The sequence below is a fragment of the Rhea americana genome, unplaced genomic scaffold (assembly GCF_003343005.1).
Source record: "Rhea americana isolate MKP2758 unplaced genomic scaffold, rheAme1 scaffold_129, whole genome shotgun sequence".
NCBI lineage: Eukaryota > Metazoa > Chordata > Aves > Rheiformes > Rheidae > Rhea > Rhea americana.
Genome location: NW_028185361.1, coordinates 590,477 through 615,983, shown reverse-complemented (window position 1 = coordinate 615,983; position 25,507 = coordinate 590,477). Strand labels below are relative to the sequence as shown.

The window sequence follows — 25,507 nt, the reverse complement described above, 5'->3', positions numbered from 1 at the left end:
GGTTTTCTGAACAAATGACTCTCTAAATAATGTTTTGGAGGTAGACAATTTAATAAACTTAGGTGCTTCTTAAAGTCAAATTAATGTGTTTGAGGCTTTGTTATCAATATAGTTGCTATGTTGAAAAATGGGAGAATTTAGGCCGGTAAACTGCTGTTCCATTCTGAAATTTATCTGAACTCTGTGGTTGGTCATTATGAGTACTTTAAGTTCGGTGCTCAGTTAAATGCAGGTGGGCAACCTGGACAGAGAAGCTTTTAACTAATTTTATTACTTTCAGGATACTGATTTTATTGTAAGTATTTAAGGACCAATATTGAAAGGTCCTCCAAGATCTTGAGGTGGTGAATGTTGTACTCTATACTACTAGATTCTTAAGGTAATAATTTATGATAACCCATGCAGCACTACTGTGTTGGATTTTCTAAACTGCTGCATGTAGCACTGCTACTGCTCTCATTTGGGAAAGAACGTTGCAGAATTCCGTGGAGAAGAATCAGAAAAAGACAGTGGAGCATGGGTGAGGGAAACTGCAACAGTGGTGATAAATTAAGAAATGTGCATGGTTTTCCTTATTTAGTAATTAAATAAGTAATGAAGTGGAACTGAAGACATAAATATCTCTCTACTAATAGCTAGGCTAAACGAAGACTAGTTAATTTCATTTTTAAGTTTAATCATGTCAAGCAAAATACTAGAATGTAGTTGCATATATACTCTGCAGTTGATCTCCACTTTATTAATGCTAACTTAAAAGTAGAGTCTAGTACAGCAAATTAGAAAAGTAGCAGACTGACTAAAAGCTTTTGACAGATGCATTTTTTTAAAATATTGGTGAAAAGTGTGGTATTTGGCAAGTAGCATGCATTTTATTTGTTTTACATAGAAAAATTTAGTTCAGTTGTCACACACAACAAAATGACGAGAGGCTTTTCTCTCTGAGCAATGATGCATGTTAACGTTTTCCCCCTGCTGCTCCTGTTGTTTTGAAGCTACATGCAAAAGATGGCTAGAGCAAATTTTTGTAAATGTCAGTATGTTCAAATGAAAGTGGGGTTTGAGGCAAGAGATGTAGTATATGTTAAGTGTATAGTCTGAAAGCAAATTTATACTATCTTTTAAAATAAGGAACTGTATGTGAAATACAGTGTAAGGAAAAGTACATATTTTGAAATGGTCTGATCCATAATCTTGTGTCCAGTTTGTTAAGATGCATCTAAAGCTTAGTTATCTTGCAGCCTTAGCATTCGAATGATTATTTATGAGTATATATATGTTTGTATATACTTCTTCCAGGGCTATTTCAGGTAAATTGGTTAAACAAATAATTATTAAACAAGTGGGTTTTTGGAGGGAATAGAGATGAGGTTGTGCTCCTACCTTACTGATTATTTTATTTCCTGTTATTTCCCTTGTATTCTTTATTTCCATGTCCTCTATTCTTTTCCTTCCCACCTTCTTATTCTACTTGTTTTTAAATTTAAGTATCTGTAAATTGCTAAAGTGACTTCCTACTGCAGTCCTCACTTGCATGCATTAGGCCCTGTGTCCAGCTTCTGGATATTGCATTTGCTGTGGCATGCAATATGCAAATTTCTAAAAACTGTATCACCTGTATTTGTATTTGTAATAGGAGTGGATGTTTGCTCTTTTTATTTGAAAGAATAAAGTTGTCATTCTTAAATGAGAGCTCTTTAAGCTCCCTTACTTGTGTGTAGCTGTGAAATTCAGTATCTTAAGTCTACAGACTTGTAAATAAATTAATTTACCAGTCATTTTACTACTTCCAAATATTTTTCCTACCATTCCAGAAGTGGAGGTGAACTGAGATTTGAGATTTGTTTTGGTTTAGGTACAATGTGACTCTGAAACAAGATCTTACCTTCAATTGATTTTTTCCCCCCCGCTCACTTCGATTATGAATATGGGAGAGCTATTTATAACACTTTCTATAGTAAGAACCGAGCTGGGGAGGAAGGTTGCATGTATAGGAAAGAATACTAGACTTCTTACCTGAAGCAGAGGTTCTTTTATTACTGAGTAATCCAAACATTACTTAACTTTCCTTGGGCATATAAGGAAATACTGACTTTCTTAAGTATGATGAAATTTTTGGTTAGTGATTCTGTGCCAGGGGCCCGTCTCATTCAGCATACCTGTTCTCTGAAAGTATCTGCAGGAGAGCTGAACTCAAAATGAACTCAAGTTTTGGGGAGCAAAAGAGAAACTGGAAGATATTCTCAATAGCCAATATCTTCCATTGTACCCTAAAACTCACTTATGTGACATCTGGCAGTAACATTTGAAACAGTAATAATAATGACAAAACTAGTAAATTGTATGTTTAGATTAATAATAATGGTGGTGGCAGTAGATATATCTAAATCCTCTCTCTCTGCTTGAGCCCGTGTTTCTGCTCTTCCCTACTGCCTACAGTGTTGTTTGCTTGTTTTACCTCTTTTATTATCTAGTATTTGCATACTGCCTTCTCTTTCTTAAATGAGATGGGAGGAGTTGTTGTAAAGAGCTATTTTGTATAAGGATTGTAAAAGGCAGAAACCTAGCTGCAAATAGGGGAGGAATCAAACTGAAGAGGAGGCCCATGCTATGCAATGTTGCAACAGTCTGCCTTTAAAATGGTTTGCAGAAGCTGAATCAAAAATCTTGGTGTAAAGAAAACTCTATATCTGCAAGAAGGCAGCATTTATCTTCTAAATAATGTTATCTGTTTTTTTTTGAGGCATACCTTTAATCTGGTAAAACTGGTCAGGATGGCATTTACACATACAGTGTGAAACACTCTTGTGAAGAGATATCAAGTTCTTAGTCTAGCTTGGAAAGGGCCTAAAATCTGGAAGAAACTGTAGGTTATGTTTTTCTTGAGATGAAACTTCATTAAAGTTGCTAGCATGTATAGGTGAATGAAACGTACTTAGGATCAAGGCCAGGATGTAAATTTAGCAGCAGGAAACGAGTCTTATCCTGATTATTATGAATGAATCTGAAGGCAGACATTGAGAAGTTAAAACAAGTAGGAGCAAACTCCTCTCAGGAAGGACTTTGTATACATAGCACATTAACTTAAATATTTCATGTATAATTTCTTAATGTTTTGACCTGGATCACTAAAATCATTATTTATTTTGAATGATCTGTTGGTATTTTTTTTGGTTGTTTTTCTTAATATCATCATTATGCATGAAGTCAGGAAATGATTTATTTTTAATAATACTTCTGTAATATGTGTGGGGGTGGCAGGTTTGGGGGGGCCCTRTTGTTCAGTACTGAAAACTGATTAGCCTATTATCTCTTAGAAGTACTTGCTCAACTAGATTTCTTGAATCTTCAAGTATCTTTCTGGGAGTACTTAAAAACCTATAAAAATTGAACTGCTGGAATTGACTGATAAATAGCTAATTACAAATATTAATATAAACTATATAAATACAGTTTCCCTCTCAAAAGCTGTCAACTGAAAAATATTTCTGAAATAAATTTGTACTTAAAAATTAATTAAAATACATAACGTTGAAATAATATTGAAAATAAAGCTTCTACTAGAGACTGATCTGTTAATATTCCRTTCTGGTTAATGTAAGGCAATGATATGAAGAGTTTTTATATATAATCTTTATGCTGATGCCTGAATGAAGGTGTCTTGACAGTTGCTGCTACTGTTTTTTTAACTTTATGAAATAGATAACAAAATAAAGAGAGCATTTTTTTCCATAAGAATATTTGGCTTAGCATGTACTTGCTGAAGTAATACTTGTATTACACTCTTTTGAACAGTGTAGTCATTATCAGATTTAAATGTAGCAAGAACGTAATGGTTGGACTCTACAAACTGGAACAATTATTGAAGGTTAGAATATAGTCTTCCAAGAATTAGCTAAATCAATGTATTTGGCAGCCTGATAGCTACTTCGTTCATATTCGTTCATATAATTTCAACTCATGCAATTTCTTTGCTTTATTAAAGTATTCCAGGATTGTATTTGAGATGTGTTCAAAATACTATCACAAGTGATTCATGTTTGTTCTGTGGAATCAGAATAAATAGTAATTTCTATTTTAGTTTGAAAATGGACAGTAGTCTTTTTAGGACTTTTGAAAGCTTCATGTTACATTGTTCTGAGAATCACTAGATCTGGAAAAAAGACTTTAACCTTATATACTTGAAATTTTCAAATATGTACCTACTTAGTGGTCTGTAGCATATTTAGCCCAGGATGGTTTGAAGCAGTTATCTATGTTTTGTCTGCTTTTTTTAAAGTTTTATTTATTTATTTATTTTTATTTATTTATTTTAAAGCAAAGTTGTGGACTGTAGGTTGGAAGCTGCAGACCAAAATCATTGAAAAAGTAAATAAATATATTACCTTTATCCTAAATTTTGTATTGCACTACAAAGCTGTAAACTCATCTGAAAGTGACAAATATTCTGTATGCTCTGGAGAATCAAGTAAATGGAATCATTGCTTATTTGATTATGGAAAGTAAGGTAAAGCCTGTCCCATTGTAACATATGTGTTATGAAATGATGCACTGGTGTATAGTTTGACTTCCATAGCTGTTGTGATGGTCCCATGTCGTCCTAATGATTTTATGTGTGGAAAGATTGGGTGCAAAGGTACACCTTATTGAAGTGCTGTAAAGGATCTTTCTTGTGTGTTTTTTTTTTTTTTNCTAAAAATACGAAGTTCTAAGCAGCAACTGAGAACTAACCAAGGAATTTAGATGGCTAAGGAAGTGGATACAAGCTTTGTATTTGCCATACGGGGCTATGAGATATCTTCTGCTTTTGAAGAATATAGTCAGTGTGTAGTTATTTTTTCTATCCTTCTTGTGAAAGGGATTGCCTTTTTTGTCTTTTTCTTTTTTAAGAACTGTTATCTAAACTATGAATATAAATCTTCACTGATATATTTCTCCAAAAATTAATCCAGTGTCTTCTCTTGTTATCTCCCCAACATTTTATTTTAAAAAGTAAGCTTGAAATGATTTTAGTGATGGAAACAATTTATAAGATGTGCCCAAATATAATGGAGACACACAATTTAAAGCTTCTTTTAAATTTATGTGCAGCATTTCTTCTAATGCAATAGCTGTATATCTGTTTGTGTGACTTGATTTTCTCTCTTCATAGTTACAGTTTCCCTGAAGATTCTTTAGCCTATATAAATACCTTAAAGTTTCTTTGCCTCATAGACATGAGCAAGGACAAAATCCAAAATGGACTTTAAAATGGTGTGGTAATAGCATGCAAAGCCAGTGGCTACTAGGTAGACAATTTCTGCGAATTTGCCCCAGTAACTTTACATATAATTTGAATGTGCATAATATGTGGGTGTCTTTTTCTTTTTCTTTTTTTTTTCCTCTCTCCTATCTGCAGAGTTCTATATGAAGGGAAGGAACGTATCATTTCAGGCTGCGAAGTGATTCAGGCTACTCCTTATGGTCGTTGTGCCAATGTTAACAATAGTTCAGCTTCTTCTCAACAGATCTTTATCACTTATCGAAGGGCTCCTTCAGTACGACCTCAAAATTCATTGGCAGTGACAGATATCTGTGTTATTGTTACCAGCAAAGGAGAAACCCCTCCTCATACATTCTGCAAAGTTGATAAGAATTTAAATTGCGGCATGGTGAGAATTTAAGTTTATCTTTTTGTTCTGAAGGCAAAAAACAAAAGCAATAGCTCTTCGAACTCACTAGCTCTCTTATGACTGTTCTACTGCTGTATCACAACTCTTTCATTCCATATACTGTGTGAGAGACTTTAGTTTTGTAGTTCTTCTTGTTCTGATTTTTCCCTGTAAACTATTTATTAAATCTGATTACTCCCTTTATCAGTTTGCATATTTATACCTAGTTCCTCTTTAAAAGCAGTACTAAGGACTTTTTTTTCTTAAAGTGCTGACACTCAATATGAATCACAAACAATTTTTTTTTCTTTGTTAATAACGCCTATGTTACTAAGGAGTGAAAGAATGATAATTACTGCTTACAGTCTGTTCTTGTACTCTTTTTTTTCAGTCACTGTTTTTAGTTTGTTTTTTAATTTTTGACAGTTTGTCTGATTACGTTCTACCGTTTGAAGAATCACATGCTTCAGCCTCAGAAAACTATGTAACTCATTTCATAGAAGTGCCATAAAAGCTTCTAGTGAAAACATTTAGAATTTCATTGCCATTGATGAGACTCCCAGTAGATTCTGATTTTTAAATAACCCCACCCCCAAAAAAAGAAATGTAAAAGTTGAAAATAATGTTTTATTTTCCCTATTCTTAGATTGGAATAAACCAAAGAATGGCATGGTGGTAGTGATTATTTTATATGAATCTGTAATCTCAAAGGTGATCAACCAGCCATTAATTTTATTCTTTGAATGTCTATTTTGTTTGAAAGTGGCAGTACATTCAAATATTCTTGTTTTCTCTGTTGCCTGTTGTAACCTTGTTTGCTCTAAGGTGATATTTGTCTTACAGTGGGGTTCCAGTGTATACCTTTGTTATAAGAAGTCTGTGCCAGCTTCTAACTCACTAGCATATAAAGCTGGTAAGTAATTTTAGAAGCAGGCTGTATAAATATGCTAACAGAAGTATTTAAATAGCTTGTTGAAACCAAATAATTAAAAAAGTTTAAGTGCTGTGTATCAAAATTCTGTTCATAGAACATGTTAGTTGAAATCAACACCTGTAATGCCTTCTTTGCCTCCCTAGCTTTTTCTTGGGCAAAAAAAATAAGCAAAGAAGAGCATTGCTCTTAATGTAGCTCATATCATGACAGATTTGGTAGCTTAGAAGTTTTAGCAGAAGTACAGAAGACTTTGTATCTCATCTCTTGTGTTGGTGATGGATGGAAAAGAAGGAATAATTGGAGATACAGACAATCTTATTCATATTTACTTTTGTCTCACAACTAATCCAACATTTTGCATTTAATTTGAAAGATAAATATTTTCCTTTTTTTCTATTTCATATCTATTTGTTGCTTTAATAAAGTGCACCTTCCAAACAATGAATGACAGGAAAATCTTTTCTTTTAAATCTCACTTTTATAACTTAATGCATTGCTATAGATTTCTTTTTTTAATGAAAAAGTCCAAGAAAAAAACTTTAAGCAGTTGTTCTTAATAACTGATAAACCTGAGAAATTCATTTGAAAGGAAAAAAACCTACCAAGTAGAACTGGAAAGTATAGAAAACAATGTATCATAAAGTAACTAGATAAGCAGCAATAGTAAGCTGATGTTTGTGTGCATACTTTCTAGCAGGTAGAGTCAAACATGCTTCTGAAAGCATATTAAACGGTTAAAGTGGTTAATACAGAACACATCAATAGATGAGCAGAAAATGTGATTAGCAAGTTCATAAGATCTTGCTGCTCTTATTGTAATAGATTTACCATCAATTTCTTTGTAATAGAATCCCCCTAAATGTCACATCTAAGTAGCACAGATGATTCCTGATTGGGTTAAACTTCACTTAGTTTTTACGATCTGCTGTTGTTTGAGTGGTTATCAAAAGAAAGACTCTCCATTTAAAATTTCCAAATAATCATTTGGATAACTTAGCCTTACTGTAAAATGAGACTTTTACTTCTGTAGATGTAATCTCCAGCTATTATGTCCAACTCAGCTAGATTTTGGTGTTCAATTTAAATATATTGCTCACACAGGTTAGGGCTGGCAGATTAAGTGCACTTACTCTTCCTTCTTTTCCCCAGGCTTAATTTTCAGATACCCTCAGGAGAACTATGAGTCATTCCCTTTGTCAGATTCTGTACCTCTCTTCTGCCTTCCTATGGGAGCTACTATTGAATGCTGGGACCCGCAAACCAAATATCCACTACCAGTATTCTCAACATTTGTACTGACCTGTTCTTCTGCAGAAAAGGTATGGCTGCACGCAGTGAACTTGTATTTTAAATTAAATGGCTGATAGAGGGTAAAATAGACATTTTTTTCCATATTTGAGAACTATTACAAAGAAATTGTTAAATATTTGCCTCATAAAAGTATACATTTAAAGCTTTCCTATAAGACAAATGTAAGCCCAAACAAGAAATACCTGGAAGAGTTTGTGATAGTTAGTCTTACAGAAGCAGAGCTGTATGCTTAGCCAAATGAAAGGTCAAAGGATCTGAATTTCCCTGTTCTTTCAAGCAAGAAGTTCCTAGCAATGGAAAAGGAGTTTGCCTATTAAGGGGATGTTTGGCTACTGCATGTATTAATAATGTTTTAAGTTCTTATGATTATTATAAAAGGTTTCCATGATTATTATAAAAGATCCTTCTGTGTGTGAACAGGGAAATAGTCACCAGAAAACAGCAAGGCAAAGAGGAAAAGTATGTGCTGAATGATAACATCTGAAAGATTCCCAAGATTTTACGAGCAGCAGCGCCTAGTAATTCAGTTGTGTTTGCGTGAACCGATAAATTCAGAAGGCCAAGGATCTGCTTAATCTGTACTAGGCCACTAGCATACATTGGCAACACACCAGCGATGTGTTGCATGACTTGGGCCATATCCAAGAAGGCAGTGGCAGCTCTATGCAGGCAAAGATTACAGATTTTTGATGTACTACAGGTTATAGATGCTGCTAATGAAACAAGTTTGATATTAGTATCCTAGCTGTTACTTCATCTCAGCAACAATTATAAGTGTGTGTGTGAACTATGTGAGGGAGTAAGCAAATGTAATATGTGATTAGTTATTTGCTATGAAGGATAAGTTAGATTCTGTTAATGATCACTAACAGCTTAAATTATAAAAGATGTCATAATAAATACTGGTTGTGATATGTGTTTTGCTCTGTCTGGATCCCCAGTTATGGAAATTTACATCCAAGCAAGAAGCAAAAGCATTTTGCCACCTTAATACTGATTTAACAAGTATTAAACCTTGTTTATACAAAAAAAACTGCCATTTTTTTTTTCTGAAAGAACAGATGTTGTGGTATACATCTCCCTCTCTTCCTCCCTTTGCTCAGCTTGCCAAAATAATTCAGTTAATTATGAAAATCTGACAAATGAGGGAATTTTAGAAAAGATTGGAACCTATTTAATTTTAAAAAATAAGTAAACTCAAAAGTAAAATAAGTTTTCTTGTTTAGTGTGTTAATGCAGAAGTATTATTGAAAACAAGCATTTCCTAACATGATTTGACTTGTAACAGTTAATGTATACTGTTCTGTCATGATGTATCATTTGGTTCTGTTCTATTCCTTTTATTGTTTATCTTCGTTTTGTTGAGGAAAGTGCTGTGAAAAAAGAGGAAGGGAGGCCCAAGAGTCTAAAAGACTTCACATTTCTTTTATAAGGGTACTTTATTTACGCATGTTACATAAATAGAAAGTAGCTTCAGAAGCCACCAACAAAAGCATTGTAGTGTGTGTGCAAACACCAAAGGCTTAAGTCTGCTTCAGAAATGTTAACCCAACCTTCCTTTTAGTAGTAGATCTACTCAGCTCTTTTTTCATCTTTTTAGGTTTATGGTGCTGCTATTCAGTTTTATGAGCCTTATCCCCGGGAACTGTTAACAGAAAAGCAACAATTGCAGCTGGGGCTCCTGACAGCTGTAGAGAGAAAAGTGATTACTTCCAAGTCTATCAATTCTAACAAATGTATCTGCCTTCTTTCACATTGGCCTTTCTTTGAAGCATTTCGAAAATTTCTTATGTTCATCTACAAACTCTCTGTCTCTGGACCTCATCCTCTTCCCATTGAAAAGTATGTAAACCATTTTCCAAATTTATGTATGGCAGACAATTGTATCAGTTCAAAGTGAGGTGGTTTATACATGTGGCACTTAGCTGATGCTTGCTCCATGCGTTTGCTTTTGGTGTATACCTTATATTGTACTGATAAAAGTAATTTTTGCTTCCATTTAGTGGTGTTGCCTCTACAGTGCCAGAAAAATGAACTGGATTTTACCAGAGCTTTTCTGTTAGTTTGTCAAGCCTGCTTACTTTTACCTTTACCCATGTCAGACAGATGGCTGAGTTACAAGATCCATATTTGCTAAATGTTCACAGTGCTGCATTTTAAATTACTAAATAAAAGCTCAGGGACTTTGTGAGTTAACAATTAATATCTAAATCTATTTCCATGAGCCATGAAAACTAATGCAAATGGATTGTCAATATACGTAACTTAGAGGAGACTTCTATCTTCTATACTTACATAATTTATTAGAGGCTATAGCATAGAGGCTAGTTGTATGGTATGGTGTTCTGTAAGATCATTTAAATATGGTACTATCTTCACAACAGCATTAGACTTTTGGAAATAAATTATGTAGTTTCTTTAGCCAGGCTTCGTTAGAAACTCTGTAGTATACAGTTTGATATCTTGGGACTTAAAATGGCATGTCTAAATCCCAGTGCACTCTTATCTTCTGCGTACATTCCTAAGGCTGCCAGTATTATATTGCACGCTAAAAATGGGTGAGTGGAGCTATTTTTCCTTAAGATTTCATAAAAAGGCTCCTAAACTTATAAAAATGGCAAATAAATCTTAGTAAAATTCCTAGGACATGGTACCATGGTAATTAAAAAAATATGATTGACGTCAGTCCCTTGTGCTACTTTTCTAAGGTCTTTTCTTCTTTTCAGGCACATATCTCACTTTATGCACAATATACCTTTCCCTTCACCCCAAAGGCCGAGAATTCTTGTGCAAGTAAGCAAAACATCTTCTGTGTTGTGGTAATGAAGGATCCTTTCTTACTTTAGAAAGGTTTTTCCGTTAGGCTTTTACTCAGCTTTAAAAATTCCTCTTCTGGGAGGGAAAAGGGGTGAGAAGGATGCAAACTTGAGGTAAAACAAACAACAACCAAAAAAAAAACTTCAGATGGTACAACTGGCAGAATAATGCAACATGCATTTTTGAAATCTCTATCATATATTACTCTTTCATTATATAGGCAGCATTTGTATTGCTCTGTGACGGGATTCTTTTGTCTTTCAATCGCTTGCTTACATTCTCCTGCAGATCGAATGTTGCAGTCTCCTGGGGCATTATCTCTAGTGATTCTCTATTTAATCACCTAGCAGCAGTTATGTGTTCAACACTGAGTCACATTCTCCTGTAACTTGTCAGAATCATTCAGTGACTAACATAAGCTCTGTTGACCCAGTGAACAGAAGCACCAAAGACTGTATGTGATTCACATCTCTTGCCTAACATTGTGACCCTCAGTCTGCTAGGCATTTTATTAGGTTATTTGAAAACACATTTAGATTGGAATATTATGTTTTATTAAATTTTGAATTGTCCCTATCAGTCATTTACTATTTTATATTTTTCAGCTTTCTGTCCATGATGCATTAATACTGTCTCAGCCAGTTTCTACACCCTTGCCGTTAAGGTATTCTTATTTGTGTTTTAAATGTATACTGCTTGAGAAATTAAGAGGCAAATGGCAATGAGGCATTATTAGCCTGTTTATAAGAATAAACAGAAAATTCAAGATGTGTTTATAGTGTTACATAGTGTGGCTCTTTTTGATATAGCTCTGTCTCTTACGAAAGGATAACAAACCATCTTCATTTCAGAGTAACTGATGATGTTAAGTTATTGTAGAACAGTGGAGAGAAAAGAAGGCTGTGGGGGAAAATATATATTCTCATGTGTGTTTTTGTATGTGTGTGTGTGTGTGTCTGTGTGACTTACAGCACAGATTCCAAAAATGTATTTTTGTTAAAATGTGTAATAAAACTATTTAGTATCCTGTTTTTTTCCGTCTTCTGATCCAACATTATTTCAAGCAGTTAAGTAAATACAAACAATACAGAACTGTGCAAACATCCTGGAATCTAAAATGTAACTTAAAATTGATTACTGTGATTGCACATTGATGCAATTTTTGAGTACTACCTGCACCATCTGGTCAGGAGCTCCCAACGTGTGTGAAAGCATTCTCCCTTTTTATCTGGTATTTCTTTTTTAAACATTGTCATATATATTTAGAAGAATCCTATGTTTAATCACGTCTATTACACAACCACCTGTATGAGAAAGAGCAGCAAGCCACCACACTTTTCCATTGACAGTTCTGCATCTACCCACTCTTACAGATTCCACTTGAATTCATAAATGTCTATGCAGTCCAAACAAATGAAATAGAGAATAAATTGTAGAAATTAAGTGTATGTTTGCATCAGAATGGTGGACTGATTTTTACCTGACTTATTAGAATTTGGTACTGTGATTCTGATATTAAATGGATATTCATGTTCGTGAGTTCTTACCTGAAATATCTCCATCAAATGAAGCTACCACTGTCATTTTATGCTTGGGTTAGTCATTAACCAGTTAGATCAAGGTTTTGCCATAGTAATAAAGTAGGCTTTATGATGACAAGATGCCTGTTCCTTAGCCATAAACAGCACATGGTAGCAATAGCATACTTGTACTTCTTTAATTATGTATAATTTTTAATTTAGTTTGGTTTTTAGCAGTGGAATTCTTGCAGGGAGGTAATTACTTACTAGCTAGATAGATATTTGATGTGCGGTAATGACACTAGGACTACTCAGCTAGTCAGTCCCCAACAGATTTCAGAAGAGGTTTCAGACAGTAGTACTTTTTTTTTTTTTTTTTTTGGGGGGGGGGAGTATTTTTAAAATCCTATAACTTTTTTTCTTGTCTTTCCTCTCCTTTCCTCCCTTTAGTGGAGCAAACTTTAGCACTCTGCTCATGAATCTTGGACCAGAAAACTGTGCTACTCTATTACTTTTTGTATTACTAGAAGGCAAGATCCTCCTCCATTCTCTTAGACCAGCTGTGTTGACAGGAGTTGCTGAAGCTGTAGTAGCTGTGAGTACGAAGTGTTCTGTACAGCAGTGGAGAAAATCAGTGCTACCTCTGTAATAACTGACTGCTCTTAGACTTTCTTAAGTTAAAATTAACACACTAAATCATTTTTTTCTGCACTAGCGTTTAGTTGAAGTACTGTAGTATGTCTGGTTTTTTTATAAGTACTGGAATGATCAACATTTTTGAATAGATAGTTAAGGAATGTGCTATTTAAATAAGTGATCAGACTTGAAGACTCTTTCTTCTGACAGTGTAGCAGGATTCTCAGCAATTTCATTTCAGCTTTCTGTGTGTACCAACTTCACTTGTTTTTTATTGTACGGTGTCTGTTGTCCTGTTTTACTATATTGATTTCATTCAATTTTTCTTTCAGATGATATTTCCATTTCAGTGGCAATGTCCATACATCCCTCTCTGTCCTTTGTCTCTGGCCACTGTGCTCAGTGCACCTGTTCCATTTATTGTTGGAGTAGATTCACGATATTTTGATCTGTATGATCCACCACAGGATATTGTGTGCATCGACTTAGACACAAACATGGTGTACATGTAAGTTCTGTGATGTTCTACATTTATCTATGGATGGAGAAATTACTGAATTGTTCAGATATAATTTTACTAAAACTGTTTTGTCCGATACAGTTTCGTTCCTGTCTATCCTCTATCCTTTTTCTCTTTTCTAATGCTTCATAGCAAATCAAAATGTATTAAGCCAAGAGTCAGAATTTAGGGCTGTCTGTAGAAGTGTAATGCGAATGCTGCTCTAAATGTTACAATGGTAACTTTTTTCAGTTCTAGTAATACTCTTTAGGGAAATAGGATATAAGCTACCAAAGAGAAAGAAGAGTGCATGTTTTATGCCACATGACTTCTCACATTCTTACATTGCACTACCACATTTGAATTTGATTTACCTGACTGTGGCCAGTGAATATTTGTGTGAATATTAAAGCTTCAGGGCCCCTTAGGACACCTTTTCATGCTAGCTTGAACTCAGGGCGCCTTAAATAAGTGTTTTATTTAGGAACATTATAAAGAAATTTTTTTTCACAAAGTAGAGCTGAGTTCTGTGTAAGAGAACTCTTCTCAAAGAGAAGCTGATTCAGAATTACTTTTTTCTGTAATGTGTTTAAATGATAGTACAAATAATGGTTTTGAAAACAAGATGATGTTTAATTTAGTAACTTGATGAAATCAAGTTTCATTTTTGGATTATCTAGATCATAAGTAGAAAGAGACATCTAAGACATTTCAAGATGAGAATGAATGTCACTAAATAAAGTGCATGTTTTTTCTCTGAAAGTATACATCATATGTCACTTTTTTTTTTAGTCTGAGTTGTTTTTCATTTTTTGCTCACTTGAGTTAAATTAGTCATTTCATCTCTGGGTCAATTGAATGCTTTCCTGCTTTTCATTGTGTCAAGAGGACCTTTCCTCTGATGGTCTATTAAAGCTTCCTTTAAATTACTGAAACACTTCTATTTATTTGGAGCATCAAAAGAAATAGTACACAGAGCACTATTTATTTTTCATCATCTTATTTTCTCCTTTCCTATGTCCTCATTTTAAAAAAAGCACTGYAAAAAAGCATTTTCATCAGTGTATTTGAAAGTATTATACCCCCAAAAGAGTAATTTTAACAAGTGTTGTGAAAATAAAAATTTATTGAAGATACTTGAAGAAGGTTATTCATTTATATGAAGATAATTTTTTTTAGTGGAAAATACCTGAATATTTTTGTCATAGGCAGAATTGAAGTTATAGAGTGGGTTTTAGAAAAATGATATAAATGGGAACAGTACAATATTTAATAGACAGATGTGAATGCCAAGATTCTGTTGGAATGAGTCATTGAAAGAGCAAGTATAAACCTCACTTTGATTGGTTACTGAACTAAAAATCTCTCGGGGCTGGCCTCTTGTGAGCATTCCACTGAGAAGGTTTTAGAACCTTTTGCTTTGCTCTTTTTTAAATCTTTTCTCTCCCCCCCCCCCCCAAAAAAAAAAAAAAGTCAGCTGATGGTTTTGGCTGCCATTACCCTTCTTGTGTGGGCACTCATTTCTAACACTTATTTGACTTACAGAATGGTTGAATATCTGTTGTTAAGTCATCTGAATGTTGATTTAAGTGAATATGAGCTTTTGGTACTTGCATTACATGCAAATATTTTTTAACTGCAAAATGGGGATATTTTTCCATCTTGTAAAAGTTTTTTGTCTTATGTGAATTCAAATCTCCATAAAGCACTTTGTGTTGATGATAATGTAGAATTGTAAAGTATTATTAGTGAGTGAAGATGCTGCATGCAGTAATGATGTGTTTTCATTTTATCAATATTTCTTGTTGCCCGTCTTTATTTCTGTGGAGATGTTGCATTACTTCTAGGTATAAAAGCTTTTAACGGCACGGTTGCTGGCTATTATTGTTTTTTGATTGCATAACTGAAGGATAACGCTTCAGTGTTTTCTAGTACGTCAGTCCATCAGTCTGTCTTTCCAGAGCAATTTGCTAGTGGCTTCTTTATGATAGACCGAAGCTTTATTTACTGCCAAAAAAAAATGCTGAATGTTTTTTACTCATTCAGCATCTTCTTTCCTGTCTATTGTTGGATGTTTTCAACTGTCTCTGTGAAAGTAACATTGAAAACTGCTCAAGGAAAGTAACCTTTTTCGGGCATAGGTTTGAGAGTTTGTTTTATTTTTATGGTAAGATTTTTCCTCTTGCATTTTTGGAACAGTTCAGCTTGCGCTTATGTTGTTTTTAGGCATGCCATTATGGGAGAGGGAAGGGAGAAGAAATCCTCATAGTTTTTTTGAAACTCAAAAACTGGCTCCCATCTTAAAGTTCTATGTCTGTGCTGGTTTAGCAAATAACTGATTGAACATTCACTGCAAAGTGCAAAACAAGCAGTGACAATATCATCTCAGATAGTGTTAAGTTATGTTTTGTGGATGGTTCACTGTACTCTGCTTCAGAAATTCTCCCGAGTCTTCCAGAAAAAGGCTTAAAGGACTCGGGATACACTCCTAACGCTCTCACTTTATATCAGTCTGCTAAACAAGGTCTGGCATTGTCCTGCTAACAAAGATGAGCAACTGTTTACTCCACTAATTAATCAACTATATAATTCTCAAACTGTGAACTGAACTCCCAATCTTCCTTGTCCCTGCCAACTTATTCTGGAAATGGAAACGGAATTATTGTATGGCAGGCTGCCGTGTACCATGTGACGATGAAGTTACCAGACTGGTTTTCCAACATTTTAAACTAACTTTTACAGTAACTGCAAATCTTCCTTGCAGAATGGAGAAAGTTCCACTGTTAATTAAGACTTTTTCCATATATGAGGAAATTAAATTCTTCAGTTTAGTTACATTGCTTCATCTTTTGTTTTTGACAGAAGGGATAGTCACAAGACTTATTGCCAATATAATTTCCCTTTTTTTTAGTTAAGGTTTGCAAATAAAGTAATTAAGGCCAATGGAAGCTATTCTTAGATATTCTATGGATATTATGTATCCTTTTTTCCTCCCCTGTATTTTAGATCAGATGATAAGAAGAGCACAAACTGGAAACAGTTTCCTAAGAAGCCATGTAAAAGTCTGCTCAGCACCTTAAAGAAACTGCACCCACAACTGGCAGCAGGTGAAATATATTCAAAAACAGTCGAGGGGGAGGGGTAAGAAAAAACTACCAAGAGCAAGGAAAGCAAATATTCCAACAAAACTACTAAATTTTCTGGTCCACTCCTACAACTCTTAAATAAAAAATAATGTATAAACATATAGACCTCTATCATATATAGTACATTTCTTTTTTTTCCCCCAGACTTTTGTTTTCTTTGCTCTAAATTCTTCAAATTTGAGCTATATTTAGCTTTTCTAGCCATAGCTCATGTTTTAATGATATTTAAACAAAGCTTCAGCTGAAACACGTTTCTGGACCTGGGCCTACAGCATTACTCAAAGTTAACTGTTAAAAATAACAGAAGGAAGGAGGATATGAGTGAGATAAGCTTGTTGCAGATACTGTTGAATAACTCAGATACTGACTTTTCTACGCTCAAAATTATATCAAGTAAGTAGGTAAATTTTGACAAATTCCAAGAAGAATTCCAAACTAATGACTTGGAAGGTAAGAGCAAAGTTGTAAGTGCAATTATCAGTTTTTCAGGTATTACCCCTTTCAGTGAGCTCTGAGGTAAGTTGGAAGGCTCTAAGATAAGTTGGTTCAGAATATGTTTGGTTGCATTGTTTTGGGAAAGGAGATGATGAAAGCTCGTACGTGTACATCAGATACACAGTGTTTATAAAGTAGATTCTCTATTTTTTTTTCCCAATAGCTGTTGTTTACAATACCTCATCTTTTATTTTGGTTGTACCTAATACATAACTGCTGTAGACTGAGCTCCAAACTTTAACTTGAGCAGAACCAACGGTGTATGTTAAGGAGTTTTTCTGTTTTAGCAGAATGTACTGTAAGTGAACCCTACTGAGGAAAAATTAAAGAAGAAATTGTACAAATTTTGCTGTACGGATTAAAAAAAAATTACTATGCTTTAGAAGACAAATGCCTTGAAACTCAGGCTAAACAAATCTGGGATAAACAGTCTTAGTTTAACTTTTTATTGGAGTATATCAGTTTGGGAATAATTTGAAATGGCTGTATGAGCATGAGAGGTTTTAGAGCTGTAGCAGGAAAGCCCTCTGGGTTCTGTAGAGCTAAAGAAAGCTGTAAAGTTGAAATGAAATGAAAAATTCAGAAATACAGTGTACTCTGAGATAAACTTTCAACAGTACCTGCTACTAATTTTTAAATCACAGGTAATCACAGAATCAGTAAGGTTGGAAGGGACCTCTGGAGATCATCTAGTCCAATCCTCAAACGAGTAGCCCTTATGGGGATCGAACTGACGAGGTTGGCATTATTAGCACCACACTCTAACCATCTGAGCTAAACCTAACCCCCAACTGTGTATTTCAGCTTGATGCAAGAATAAATTATCAATCTCAGCTGCTTGTTTCAGCCTTTAGTATACAAAAATGTTGGAACTTTCTTTGGAAAAGATTTTTTCTGAATGGGCAATTTCATGTAATCAGAACAGTGTTTGTGTGGGAGTATTACTGAAAGACCACACTCAGTTGGGTATATGATTAATATTAACTCAGTTGAGGTTCTCTTCATTATCTCATATCCCATAGGCCAAGACAGACTAGAAGAACTCATAATTAATCCTTGAGGTAGCTGCCTTTCATATAGACTGGACCGATTGGGATGTAATCACAGGATAGAGTTCTTGTTCCCAGTGTTTGTCACTTTTGAATACTGGCAAATATAAAAAAGAAAAAATCATTGCAGAAGTTACCTATTCTAATAAACTGAATTTTAATGCAGGATTGTATGTKTTGCTCTTTACTAGTTCACAGGAAAACTCAAGAAGGTTCTGCAGTAGAGATGACTCCCATTGAGGCAGACTTCTCCTGGCAAAAGAAGATGACTGAACTTGAGATGGAGATCCAGGAAACTTTTCTCTGCTTCATGGCATCTATTTTAAAGGGTTACAGAACATTCCTCAAGCCAATCACCCAGGCCCCTTCAAATAAAGCAACTGCTGCTGATTCGTTATTTGATCATCAGGGTAAGGATGAGGCTGACCAGCTATGGATAACGTTGACAATATTAAAACTTTAGGGTTGAATTGCTGTTTAAAAGTTCAGTTTTCCATTTGATTGTGCAACTCTTTGCAATATCCAAATTGTAATTGGATAAACTGAAACTATTAGAAGTTGAGTAGAACATGGATATACATAAATAGAATTCTAATTTTGTAATTGCTCTGGTATTAGAGGAATCATCTTTCAGTAGTGTGATAGCCTCTTGCTTAGCAGCTTTTGGAGGTTATGGTATATTTCTCAAATTGTATAGAGCAAAAACATCAGAAGCCCATTAATGAAGAACTAAGTAATACTCTTGGTATAAATGAGGAAAATGGAGAACTGGGCAGAGATCACAATACAGCAAAAGCAATGGTCAGCAAAGGTTGTCTCATTTTCCTTCCCTTATGACCTTAACTTTTTTAGATCTATTCATGAGTTGCATGCCAGCTAAAAATGCAACTGGTATTTTGGGTTTGTGTAGTTTTTCCTTTTTTTTTTTTTAATATAGATTTGAGAAGAGAACTTTAGTTAAATGTTTGGAAAGTCTTAAATATTTTCAAGCCCAGCATCTCTGATACTTATACATAAATTCTTTTTTTGTGGGGAGGGGGAAGGTTTGAGCACTTCTGAATCTGTATGAGGTCATCACCTCCTTTTGTTCTTGCATGAAAAATAAACAGACTCGGGGAGCAGATTACATGGGGTGATTGTATGGCATGTACTTCATTAACTGTGGAAAAAATAATGATAAAAGCTATTACTTTAATCATTTGAATACAAATGATGCTAAGTGGTTATTTGTCAATAAAACTGACATTTTGATTAATAGAAACTTAAGCATTGGATTTTTTGCCGTTTACACTTTAAATGTTAGCTTCTTATAGAACCTGTAACTGGTATTTAGTTGTGTTTTCCTTTTCTTTTCTAATTAGGATTTTTAAAAAGTCGAGACCGTGCCTATACAAAGTTTTACACGCATCTCACCAAAACGCAGATATTCAGCAGATTTATTGAAGAGTGTAGTTTTGTGAGTGACAAAGATACTGGCTTGGCATTTTTTGATGACTGCATAGAAAAGGTGAAAACAAATACTAATATTATTAAATGATATACTTTTGATCATTTTGTGTTATTGTTCTGGCTATAATCTGCAGATTGTTCGTATGCTGCACACTTAATTATATTGCATACTTAAGTTGTCATATTGAAAGTATCTGCAAAATAGTAGTTTCTTCAATTAAACAAAGGTGATTTCCTATTACAGATTTAGGATTTCTAATTTACTTCAGAATATCAACAGATACAAAGTTTTTTCATAGCAGCCTTTTACAAATACTTCCTTTGCTGAAAGCAAAAAGAGATTATTAATTGCTTCCACAGTAATATGACAATTTAGTGTCATTGTTTTGATTTCTCATTAAATGTCACAATTGTAAGTCAAATATTTTAGGGTTTCTTTTTTTCAGTTCAGAAAAAGCTCTAACTTTTTTTTTTCCTTTCTCATTTCCTAGCTCTTTCCGGATAAAGGAACAGAAAAAGGAGAGAAGGTACTTTACCTCTCAAAATGCTTAGGGATACTTGATCATGAAATAAAAATGAAAATATTCAGATGTGGACCTGGCATTTAAGTATTTAGAAGAAATGTAATTAAAATGGACATCTCCCAAAGCCAATCATACAAACTCTGTTTTCAGATTGATGTAGACTCTGTGGAGGATGCGCGGTTGATTGAGCTTGATGAGTCACAAAAAAGTGAACATACGGTGTTTATTATGCCACCAGAACCTCCCCCTGATGATGGACAGGACCGAGCACCAAAATACAGGTAGAAGTCAAACAGCCAAATTATGGTGGTTTGTTGTTTCACTGTGGTGAAAGTAGAGAGTTTGAATGCTCATGTGGACAGATGTTTGATCTTGGTGCAACACTTTTCTTCATAAAATGTTATGAAGAATGTTTGAACAGATATGATCTACTTGGAATCTAGTAAGTTTCTAAAGTTCTAGAAGTCAATATTTGTGTGCTTTTTTGAGGGCAAATAAGTTTTTGTTGTTAGCTCTTTGGTAACTCCTTGTCAACTCGGTAGTAATACTTTCCTATTGCTTACGTATATTTTGTAGTAACTGCAGTGCACTGTCTTTGGTTCACAGTGGGGGCAGGAAGGGAGGAGGTAACGAATCTGCTTAGTATTACTGATCTGCAGCCAGTGAGTGCAAAGAGCTAAAAACCCACTCCACTCTTCAGACTTCTTTCATTCAGTGTTTTTCAGCTTTGTGCAGGATATATGGAATTTTCAGACACTGTGGGCATGCTTTTTCTACCTATCTCTCTTAGAGGTAATGAGGATTCTCTTTCCAGTTCTTGTCTTAGTTAATCATCATCTGTTCTCCCATGACCTTCACAGTATCTCAGAGTGGTTGAAGTTGGAAGGGGTCGCTGGAGATCATATAATCCAAGCAGGGTCACCTAGAGCAGTTTGCCCAGGACAATGTCTGGGGATGGCCTTTAAATATCTCCAAGGGTGGAGACTGCACAACCTCTCTGGGCAATCTATTCAAGTGCTCAGTCTCCCTCACAGTAAAGTATTGTTTTTGTTGTTGTGGGTTTTTTTTTTTTTTTGGCTTCTCTTTGATTCAGATGGAGCTTCCTGTATATCAGTTTGTGCCCATTGCTTCTTGTATTGTAACTAGGCACCACTGAAAAGTCTAGCTCAGTTGTCTTTACACCCTCCTTTCAAATACTTATACTCATCGATAAGATCTCCCTGAACTTTCTCTTCTCTGGACTAAACAATCCCAGTTTTCTTGGCCTCTCCTCAGACTTTCTTAGTAGCCTTTTATGCTAGATTTGCTCCAGTCAGTTCCATGTCTGTCTTGTACGAAGGAGTCCAGAACAGGACCCAGCTATCCATGTGTGACCTCACCAGTGCTGAGCAGAAAGGACCTACCTGGTATAAATAACCATCTGGTTCTCATTTCCGTTGTTTACTGAAATGCMATGTCCAACATGTCCTCTTGTGATACCTGGATGATAAAGAGTTGTGATAAGACTTGATGTTGCTGTTTTTCTTTTCTCTCCTGCTTTMTTCTTCTCCTCTGTATGTTCTTCATATGTAAGTTGTCTTTGCAAGGGTTTCCTGCTATCAGCAAGTATATGAAACAAAGTTTTTTTTGTTTTTTTTTTTATATATATATAGCTATAAGAACTTCCCACGACTAGATTTCAAGCTCTTTGACAGGCCACAGGAGCTCAAACTGTCTTTCAACAGACACCCAACAGGAGGCAGCATTTCAAATAGTCCAGCACTCATGGCAAAGAGGACAAAACAGGTCAGATTAGTCTTACTGTATTCACTTTGAACACTGAAAGATGTATAGTTGTTCAGTAAAATTGCTACTCTTTAATTTAGTGAAATTGCTTCTTTGTGTTTATACTGAAAATTACATTGTTGGAGAGTAGGCCTTTACTGAGAAGCATACTTGCAAAGAAAAGAAACAGAAAGCAATGACTTCAGTTGCTGAGATTACAGGTCAGTGCTAAACCTGTTTTTAAGCTTTAGGCTATAATATTAAAAAAGGTAGAAAACTTGCATGGAGAAAAGGAGAATTAATTCTGAAATCAATTTTTACTTACAGAGAGGCTTAAAAGTGGGGTGCTAAAAGGGAGCTTCAGTTTGGTGTTTGTCCATAGTTACTAAATGTTCACCTTTAAGAAGCCAGTATTTGAATTAGTGATGGTCTCTAGATTGATGATATTCCATCTTTGTTGTGTTTTTTTTGTCTTGTTTCATCTCTGCAGGAGATAAAAACAGCCCATAAGTTAGCCAAGAAGTATTACCTGAGTCCCCCACAATGGGCTAAATGTCTCTTCAGTCATAGTTACAGCTTATGGTTTATTTGTCTGCCAGCCTACATCAGAGTTGCACATCCCAAGGTTAGAGCACTGCAGCAGGCATACGATGTTCTCATTAAAATGAGGAAAACTGATGTGGAGCCACTAGACGAGGTGAGTATTAATAAATAAAAAAATTATAAAAAAAATCATTACCACAAACACAGAGTAGAAGGTAAAGTGTAAATGTGGTGTATTTCACCACCACTAGCAGGTTAGAGATTTATGGACTTCTGGTTTCACCTATTTCAATGCCACTGAAGTGAAGGTCTGCTTAACAAGGGCAAATAAAAATTCAGTTCTTCTTTCATCAACAGCAAAGGGTCAGCTGGATTAGGTATTCTAAATTTGTGCTGCTAGTCTTCTCCCAATATTCTGCCAGAAAAGAGTTTTGAATATCCCAATTATTAAAGTGTAGTTTGAATTAATACTTTTTCAACCTTACTGAATGAAGGGATAGTGTAATTTCTTTTTTGGTCTGTATACACCATTCCATTCTTTCAGTAGTATCCACAGGCACAGAGGTTATCCTTCCTCTTACGTGGGTGTTTCCTTCTCCCTTGTATTTGGCAAACAGAAGGGCCAAGTGGAAAAAATGTCAGCATTCTCAGTAATGTAACTGCTGATGCTATTTCAACTGAAGTATGATTTCTTGTTTAATTTTTACTCCCTCTTCTGGCTGTTGAGTATTATATATTGAGTAACTGCAATCACATGACTGTTTTTATGTGTACAACAGCTGGAAATTAGGGCAGAACGTAAATTGGTTCAAAATTCTTGTCGTCAATCAACTTGTGAATTTCTGTATCTTGTCAGGTCTGCTATAGAGTGGTAATGCAGCTCTGTGGGCTGTGGGGTCAACCTGTTCAAGCTGTGAGAGTCCTCTTTGAAATGAAAAATGCTGGAATAGAGCCAAATGCCATCACTTACGGTTATTACAATAAGGTAGGAGAAATCTTGATAATGATACTGGACCAAAGTCTGCCTTACTGCTCTTACTGCCTTCTTGTTCTGTAGCACATCTTGAAGATCGTTTCTTAGCTCTACACATAGTTTTAATTGTTCTGTTGGGCAAACAGCCTTTGCTTAGTGTTAATACTTAGTTAACCATGCTTACACTACACTTGATCTATAGTGTATGGTTTTACATTTTTTTTACATTTACATTTTTGTGCTGTTTAGCTAACAGCAATTCTGTTGACCTACACATGTACAGTGTTTCCAATTCCAAGCTTTGATACCTATCTAGTGCTTCCATGTCAGAGCTTTGGAACCTGTCTCTTCCTAGATATATCCTCTATGGTAGCAGGATTCATGCATGATAGCCTTCTCCTTTCCTTGCTTCCAAATTCCTGTAATGTTCTGACAGAACTTTCTAGTAAACTAGACTAGATAAAATAATAGGAAAAGAGCTACTACTGTAGTCTTTTGTTGCTACTGTAGTATATGAATGAGAACAAGAGTCATCTTGTTTACTTCGTCCATCGTTCACTGTCACTCAGCTATTCTATCCAGCACTGTGGGATAAAAGAGAACAATTCATAAAAATTCAGATAATTGTCCTTCTTAACACTTTTGAAAGGAAATATCTTTTTTTCTTAGAATGAAAAGGAAAGCTTCATACTGTACTGTACATCTTACTTTATTACTGCACCATTGTTACTGTAATACCTGTTTCTGTAGGCAGTTTTAGAATCTCCTTGGCCTAGCAGTAACCGCAGTGGCATATTTCTGTGGACAAAGGTACGAAATGTAGTCCGTGGCACAGCACAATTTAGGCAGTGTCTAAAGAAAGCATCGCAGAACTCACAAGTCGCTGTGATATCAGGTAATATGTTAGTTGAAATTGATTTGTTTCTGCTAGATAAGAGTGCAAAATGCTTTCTGAGGGATTGCATCTAACATTGTGGCTTTTACAAGTGGGAAATCTTTCCTAAAGTGTATAAAAATGGATAATTGCTAATTTGATGCTTTAAACAATATCAGAATATCTGTCTTGCACTGAAGAATGAGTTGTCTAAATTCTGTTGCTAGAATTCTATATTATTATTTTGTGCAACTAAAAGTATTTACTGTTGTCTGAAGAGGTCAGATTTATGTGAAAATCCGAATTTTTAAATCCTCTATTACTAACCAGCTCTCATTCATGTCTTTAGCTCTGCAGAATACCACAGGTGGAAGTGATGGGGACATGGTGAGCCATGGTAGCGTGGATAGTTCTAATGATGCTAACAGTGGGGAGCACACTCTCTTCGTCAGAGACTTAGTCAGGCTTGATTCCATTGATAATCACTCTAGCACAGGTACTAGATTCTGCTGGGTTTTGCTACTAACAGTCCCCCCTAAAAAAACAAAGTTTTCTAGTCTGCTGTTAATTTTCCACCACTGCTTTCATCCTCCAGAGGTTGTAAAGAAAAAAATATATGTATGTAAAGAGAAAGAAATGTACTGTTGTTGAATATTATTCCTTTACTTTAATCAGCGCTCCTTCTTTAGTCTAGAGTGAACCATAGCAGAAGTGCTGTTATCTTAAACTAAATGTATTGCTGATAAAGTGATTTCATGAGCCTTGCATTTTGTGCTGGACTTTCAGGAAAGGTACAAAGCCTTGGACAACTGAGTCTTTTCAATTTATATGTTATCATATATTCATAGAAATGATAGTTTGCTTGAGTGAAACTTGCATCTGCCTTAATAAGGAAGCAAGTAAAAGTTGCTTAGGTGATTAGAGACTAATGCTTTCAGATGTTATTCCTTGATGATAATCACAAAAGGCTAGTGTATTTTATTTGTTATGATGGTCTATGCTTTTTAAATCCGTATTCAGGCTTCTTACCAGTAATTGCCAAATCTGAGAATAAATGTAAATAATCTAAACCTTTGTGAGACCCTGGGAATGAAAGGACAGTTGATAATCTGGAGAAAAGCTCTCCCTTAACATGACACATACTCTTCTAGATAAACTGGAGTAAAAAGAGTGCACAGAAAGTTAATCATTTCATACAAGACCAAATTTGTGTTTCTTCATATTGTATTTTAATACTTATTACATCCTACCTATGCACAGTCTCAACTAAATCTCCTATGTATGTGTACCTCAAAACTTATTCTACAAATGACTCTTGCACATTA

The 25,507-nt window shown here is 34.9% G+C and overlaps 1 protein-coding gene across 5 annotated transcripts in view; it reads left to right on the top strand.

The window, feature by feature from the left end:
* The window catches only part of DENND4C (DENN domain containing 4C), a 71,613-nt gene that overhangs the window by 21,712 nt on the left and 24,394 nt on the right, over positions 1–25,507 (top strand). For all 5 annotated transcript variants that reach the window (XM_085326217.1, XM_085326219.1, XM_085326218.1 and 2 more), the window contains exons 3-20: positions 5,396–5,648; positions 6,492–6,561; positions 7,732–7,901; positions 9,494–9,735; positions 10,620–10,686; positions 11,316–11,374; positions 12,681–12,825; positions 13,199–13,374; positions 16,372–16,472; positions 18,247–18,465; positions 19,417–19,562; positions 19,996–20,031; positions 20,179–20,309; positions 21,681–21,813; positions 22,283–22,489; positions 23,192–23,320; positions 24,059–24,203; positions 24,532–24,678. In XM_085326217.1, the coding sequence (XP_085182343.1) occupies positions 5,396–5,648; positions 6,492–6,561; positions 7,732–7,901; positions 9,494–9,735; positions 10,620–10,686; positions 11,316–11,374; positions 12,681–12,825; positions 13,199–13,374; positions 16,372–16,472; positions 18,247–18,465; positions 19,417–19,562; positions 19,996–20,031; positions 20,179–20,309; positions 21,681–21,813; positions 22,283–22,489; positions 23,192–23,320; positions 24,059–24,203; positions 24,532–24,678 (2,576 nt within the window). The remainder of the gene's footprint in view (positions 1–5,395; positions 5,649–6,491; positions 6,562–7,731; positions 7,902–9,493; positions 9,736–10,619; positions 10,687–11,315; positions 11,375–12,680; positions 12,826–13,198; positions 13,375–16,371; positions 16,473–18,246; positions 18,466–19,416; positions 19,563–19,995; positions 20,032–20,178; positions 20,310–21,680; positions 21,814–22,282; positions 22,490–23,191; positions 23,321–24,058; positions 24,204–24,531; positions 24,679–25,507) is intronic.